The following is a 6,891-nucleotide window of genomic DNA, read 5'->3' as shown; positions in this document are numbered from 1 at the left end:
GTAGGAGTTTGAGAGGAGTTGATCCCAACACTGAGGACAGTTCAGCTACATCACGACATTGAGTTGAGTTACCTTCCGGTAGAAGTGGGTCTAAGGCCACAATGTCGGCCGACTAGTAAGAGTTACAGTAGAGATGATTGTCTTTGTGATAATATTTATATGTCACTATTTGTTGCGTTATGTGCTATTATGCTATGTTGTTATGTGATATGAGATAGGAGGGGTAGAATAGACCCCAATACCGGTCGATAGGGCCGAAGGGGTATGCCAGCACCCAGATAGGCTAGGCAATATATGATTATATGTTTATGCACTAGGATGCTATGTCGTAGAGTAGGGGTGGAATAGTCCCCGGTACGGTCGAAAGGGCCGAAGGGGTAGGCCATCACCCTGATATGCTAGGCAAGTTACCGGTCGACAGGGCCGAAGGGGTAGGCCAGCACCCTAATATGTTAGACAAGTTACCAGTTGAAAGAGACCGAATGGGTAGCTAGTACCCGGTTATGTATGGTATGTGGTATGATGGGGGAACTCACTAAGCTTCGTGCTTACGATTTACAGTTTTTGTTTCAGGTCCTTCTTCTTCCAGGGGAAAGGAGTCGGCACGGTAGCAACGTATCACACACACATGATTTTCCGCATATGAGATTTTTGGGAATTGTACTCTGGTTTTATTACTATTTTATGATATGGTTTGAGACGTATGATCTATGGTTTTATGAAATGGAATAACTTGATAGTGTTTTCTATAAATTGTTTTATAAATTGCTATACTAAGAATAAAATTTTTGGTCTTGATTTTTGGGATGTTACACACAAGGTGCGGTTTTTTGTCGTACTAAAACCGATGAGTGCTGTTTTTTAATGGTACAGTTTTGCGGTTTAGTTTAAACGGTATGGTTTCGATTTTAAACCGGCCATATTCATTGGTGCGGTTTCTGTTGTAGTGGGTCGAGATTTTTGTAACTCTACAAATCCACTTCTCGTCTGGGTGCCATTTTTTTAAAATAATTCAACTAATTTTTAACTAAATAGCCAACATATGGACAAAAAAACAACCATTTATGATTTTATGTCATATCCTTTCAAAGAAGTTCCTTTTTATATATACAAATACAAAAGCATTGATAAATAAACAGATTAAATAAGTTTTATAGAAAAAAAACAATTTATGTCATACAAAATGATAAAACCTATTTATGTATAAAAAAAATACTAACAGCGACCGCCATCAAAATTATGCTCTGTGGTTCCACAAACACAATTAAACACACATTTATCTCGTCTAAGTCTAACACAACAACACGAAGTGGAGAATGGAATAGTGGGCCTTCTTTTAAAAGCTTTCCAATGTCAGTAAATTAATAAACTGTAAATATTTCTCAATGCATATCTATATACAAATATTTATTACTCTTTTAGATAATATGCGATATATGATTATGTAATATGATATAAATTAGTAATTTATTATTCAGTTTTGGTGGCCCGGTTTTTTTATAAAAACTGCACCATACCGATAACTTGGGTTTTTACAAAAATTAAATCCACACCATCATCTTTTATATCGGTTTGCGGTTTTGTTCTTTGGTTCGGTTTTTACTCACTTTTAACATTTTATAGTGAATGATGATAAGTAAGTGGGGGAAGGATATATATATATATATATATATATATATATATATATATATATATATATATATATATATATATATTGTGGACCTTGTGGCCAAAGAAACTAAATCACAAAAAATAAATTAAAGAGTTAAAAAGTTTCATTTCTACTAAAACAACCATTTTGAGGATAGAAATACAACCTAATATCTCATTGAACCATAGAAATCAAGACTTTTAATCAATCAATCAACAACATTTGAAAGCAAAGCATATTAAATGCATTTTAATCAATAACATAGTTAGGTGCGACTGCAAGAATCCTGTTGTTTCGAGAAGAACGTACTCCATCATCCCCTTGTGCCTCCTCATCTACCACTATCAGATGCCCCTCCCTTCTCACCAAACTCTGCATCAATATATACATTCTTTTCAGATTATTTTTTTTATGCATAATTATGTAGTTTTAGAAAGGATTTGATTGATTACCTCTATGATAGCTTTAATCTTGGTGACTTCAGCCTTTGCCTCTTCCATTGAGCTGTAGTTGTTCTTCTCATTCTGTTGACCCACATACCACTGTATCAGATCCCTTTGCCTCATTCCAGCTAGCCCACTCCCTGAAAACAAGAAAAATATATTTTAAGATGAAAGTAGAATTGTACAACAGAATGAGAATGAAGGTATGACTATGTTATGTTATGATGATGCCAAAAGAAAAGATGTCACATACCATCTTGCATAACAGTTTCCTCATGTTGTCTAAGACGCATGACAAGGGCTTGAGTCACCCTCTGAAAGTATTCATCTGTTATCACAAGTTTCTTCCCTCCCTGCCCTTCTCCATTTTCTGCACACAATTCAAAACCAAAATTCCAATTACAGCTGTTAATTAATTTCTATCCAAATAACATTTTATAGTTTCTTCTCCAGAGCAAAATAGCAACCTGGTTGCTCGTTATTGGCTGCTGCATCTGCTGTCTCAGGTTCACCATTTCCATCAACATCGCCATCGACATCACCATCTTCTTGGAACTCGGTCAAATCAATCTCAGTTGACTCCACACTGCAGGTTCCAATACATAGTAATTAGTGTGTGATATATTATGATATTCATCTATACAACAATCAATAAACAAAACATAACATACCTGATTACTGAAGTTTTTAGAAGCCTTGTTGCTAATTTAACATGGCGAGGATGAACCTGATACACAATTTGGAGGCAAACTTAGCACACAAGTCACAAAAGAGGATAAAAATTGCAGTTTTTACCTCATCATCGAGGTGACACCTGGCAATTGCCTCTGAAAGTCTGATTAGAGCCTCCAACTGTCTAACTGTCATTCGATATGCAACTCTACTTCCTGGAGCTGTATCACCTCTCCGAAGAGCAACATAAGAATCAACCAAAATTTTCCTTGCTTCTACACTTAACTGCATTCACAACATTTTATTAGTAAACAAAAGAGAGAGAGAGAGAGAGAGAGAGAGAGAGAGAGAGAGAGAGGGACCTTTGGCTTTTTAGACTTGGCAACTTGAATGTAACGCTTGAGTTGTGCAGTGGTGAAGGCAGGAGCAACAGCATTTTCACGCTTTTGATGAACCCTAACAATGTGAGAGGCGATATGGAAATCTGTTGTGTCATCAGGATCATCGATCATGACATACACCAGGTCAAACCTTGAAAGAATGGCTGGAGGAAGCGCAACATTATACTGCAACATTCATTCTTAATTCAAATTAATAATTCCATTCCATATAATATACAGATATTCTACCATTATAAAATTCTGACCTTCAAGGGTTTAGATTTATCATAGCGGCCTCCTGTGGGATTCGCAGCAGCCAAAATTGATGTTCTTGCGTTCAATGTTGCTTGTATTCCTGCTTTTGTGATACTAATTGTTTGTTGTTCCATAGCTTCATGTATCGCAACCTTTTGATTTGTTGACATTGATATCAGAATCAGATGGATTAGGGCAAAAAACAGAAAATAACATTCGTGATATGATTGATTGATTGATTGATTGATTACCTGATCTCTTATATCCATTTTGTCAAATTCGTCAATGCAACAGACACCATTGTCAGCAAGCATCAGTGCACCAGCCTCAATACAAAACTCTCCGGTTTCTGGTTCTTTTGCAACAGTGGCTGTCAATCCAGCAGCAGATGAAGATTTCCCGGATGTGTACACAGATCTTGAAACTAAGGTTGTTGTGTATCTACAAAAAAAAATTGTGAAACTCTGCTCATATTATAAAAAGAAGATTTAAATTTTAAATTTAAATAGATTGAATGCTTACTTGAGAAACTGAGATTTAGCACAACTAGGATCTCCAACAATACAAACATTGATATCCCCCCTGAGATTGATCCCTTCATGGGTGAACTTATGAACTCCACCCAAAAGCATAAGCAGAATTGCTCGCTTGATATCTTGATGTCCAAAAACAGTAGGTGCCATACTATCAACAAGTTTGTTGAAAAAATCAGGCGTATTTCTCATTTGTTTAACCTCAGCCACCTCCTCCGGCTACAATAACAGAGAAAAAATTAAGTAAACTTGAACTTTAGAGAATATAATACGGGTCGGGTCAAATCAATAACCGTGAATTGTAGATTGTCTTCATCCTCAGCATCCCTCTTCCTATTTCGTATATCAGCATCTCTTCTCCCATCACAAATCTAAATAAAGAGTCACACAAAAACAATATAAATGGAAAGAACGATTGACAAAAACGTTAAGGTGAAGTAAACAACAAACCTGCACTGAATTGGCAATAAAGGCAAGGCGATAAGAAAGATCTCTAACTCCCAAAGCCCGGAGGCCTTTAACACCTTCTTGAACAGTGCCAGTGGTGTCGCGTTTACTACCACCATCTCTACGAACTTCGGCTCTTTCTCCAGGAGCTGCTAATGCGAAAATGTCAGGTATCACAACCACAGTGCCAGTAAAGATCACCCTGCAAAGTGAAGTAAGTATAAAAGTTAAAAAGACTTGTTATGTAAAGAGAAAAGAAAAAGGTGTGTGAATTGAATTTACATACGTGTCACCAGCCCTAGCCTGTTCAACAATGTCATGGCGAAGAATGACATCTAATGATCTCGGAAGGGATCCTGCGGGTATTTCTTTTGATGTTTCCTGCATCCTGACCCTCTGCCAATCTGCAAATTTACTTTCTTGTCGAAGAAGTGCCCATTTTCCTTTCTTTGAGCACATAGCATTAATGCATATCATGGGCTCAGTGTATTTATACTGTTGCTCAACGTTTTTGATGATGGTTCCACAATCCAAGCACTTGAAAGTTCCCTGAAGGAGTTCTGGTCTAACCTCACTAGTGCGAGTCACCACTCCTGTAACTGATACTAGTCTGCCTATCTCAGATGTGCTCAGTTCCCTCAATCTGGACACAAACATAAATTAAAAATTGAAATCTTCAAACAAATACTAGTAGATTGATAATAGTGTAGAAGAAAATGTACCTTTTTATGACAGGTAAATTATAAAATGCAATATTGATATCCTTATTTGGGTTGTCGTCGGTTATGAAGGTGGGTTTCTGACCCATTACGAACCTCTTACATGCGTTCTTCAGGTACGACTCAAACCTAAAGGTGTATCATACAATTCAACAATTTCAAAGCCAAAAATGTTACTAAATTTTACTCGAAACAGGAAAGGAAAGTTTACCTCAAATATTCATCAGAAATTGCTTTCTGCAGAACATCGTTGAACCGCATAACATGAGAGAAATCGATGAACATTGTGTTGGACTCGTTTGGTCTCATTGCTTCGATTTCCGATTCATAGAAAGGTTCCCTCGAATTCGCATCTAACCTAAAACTGTAACGCATAATAAAATTAAATTAAAAAGAAAAGACCAAAACTTGTCAAATTCAAACATGAATCGCATCAATTTCTATTGGATCTACACGACAAACCCTGATGCGATACCTCTTAAGAAACTCCAAGAAGATATTCTCGACCTTCGCTGCTTTCTCGTCGGTGAAATATGCGCCGCCGAAAGAATCCATATTGTTGGCTGCCTTCCTCTAAGTTTTTTTTTCTTTTTTTGCTCAACTGTGAGTGAATTCGTTGATTGGGAACGGAAGTAGATGAATGAAACTGTGTATGCACTTTTTGGCGGGAAAATAAGCAGAGCGTGTTAGGGTTCCCGCCACATCTCGCGGGATGGGCCGCCTTGACCCGATGCTCCGACCCAAGTGGCAATTGCCTCTGAATAAGACATATTACATTTCATTCGTTCGTAGAAGTTTTATTATCTTTCTTTATTTTATTTTGGTTTTTTAAAAACCAAATGCACGATGGTTTAAAACTTCGAATTGAATATATTATCATAAAACAGACATTATAATAATAAAAATATGAGTTCGGTGCTTTACTGTTTGTAGCTCCTTTATTATTTTATAGTTTGAAATGATGGTTTATTTTGCGTATTTGTTGGTTATTTATTTTAAAGAAATTTGATGCTTCAAAATAAAACGATCACCCAATAATAATCATACTAATTTAAAAATATTGTTTATAACGATGGTTTATTTTTAGTTTTGTCTTAGCATCTTTCTATATCGTAATATCATTATGTAACGAATAATAATCATATATTAATTTTAAATTTATTAATCATACAATTTTACTTGAGAACATACAGATAAAATCATGAATTTTGAAAAGAAAAAAAAAACTTTGTCGATAATTGATTTTATTAGATATATATTCTATCATAATAAAAAAAAGTACTTTTTTTGACGCATGGCAACTAATCACCCTCCAAACCTTCAAAATGAAATACCGAAAATGTCCCCGGGTTTTATTTTCATGCTCAAACAAAAATGCATCTTAATTTCTATTTTTCTAGCTAGATTGCGTAAAATCTAGATCTTACAAAATGTCATACTTCATACGCACCGGTTATTTCTATTCTAGATTTTCTTATCCTATTTTAAGGATTACTTTTTTCATCAATAGTTCCAATAATGATCAAAATACATTGAATATTATTATTACTAATAAACGCAGGAAACACATAAAAAAAACATATAAATGTATAAAATAAATCAAACTAAACTTATGGACACCTTCGGTTGATAAAAAAAACATCACTGATGTTTAAGACTTCACAATTAAAATAAATCAAATTAAATCCAAGTATCTACTCTTCTTATGTGTTCCATCATAGTTTACACATATAAAACATAGATTGAATAGTTTTAAAACTCATGTAACACATAATTATAAAATAAAATTTT

The 6,891-nt window shown here is 35.2% G+C and overlaps 1 protein-coding gene across 1 annotated transcript; it reads right to left on the bottom strand.

Moving 5' to 3' along the window:
• Window positions 1-1,753: 1,753 nt before the first annotated feature.
• On the bottom strand, window positions 1,754-5,734 carry MCM6 (minichromosome maintenance (MCM2/3/5) family protein). Its single transcript, XM_079019647.1, has 16 exons — window positions 5,576-5,734; window positions 5,312-5,464; window positions 5,104-5,229; window positions 4,668-5,024; window positions 4,385-4,583; window positions 4,228-4,305; window positions 3,924-4,153; window positions 3,653-3,842; window positions 3,413-3,553; window positions 3,129-3,332; window positions 2,890-3,051; window positions 2,766-2,821; window positions 2,562-2,680; window positions 2,348-2,464; window positions 2,104-2,234; window positions 1,754-2,023 (listed from the first exon to the last, which is right to left on the bottom strand). Exons 1-16 carry the CDS (start codon window positions 5,653-5,655, stop codon window positions 1,901-1,903), a joined length of 2,466 nt encoding a protein of 821 aa, XP_078875773.1. The 5' UTR covers window positions 5,656-5,734; the 3' UTR covers window positions 1,754-1,900.
• Between the last annotated feature and the right edge of the window lie 1,157 nt (window positions 5,735-6,891).

Source organism: Lactuca serriola, chromosome 9 (genome assembly GCF_051521515.1).
Source record: "Lactuca serriola cultivar US96UC23 chromosome 9, Lser_US96UC23_V15, whole genome shotgun sequence".
NCBI classification, from domain to species: domain Eukaryota; kingdom Viridiplantae; phylum Streptophyta; class Magnoliopsida; order Asterales; family Asteraceae; genus Lactuca; species Lactuca serriola.
This window is presented reverse-complemented; position numbering and strand designations above follow the sequence as displayed.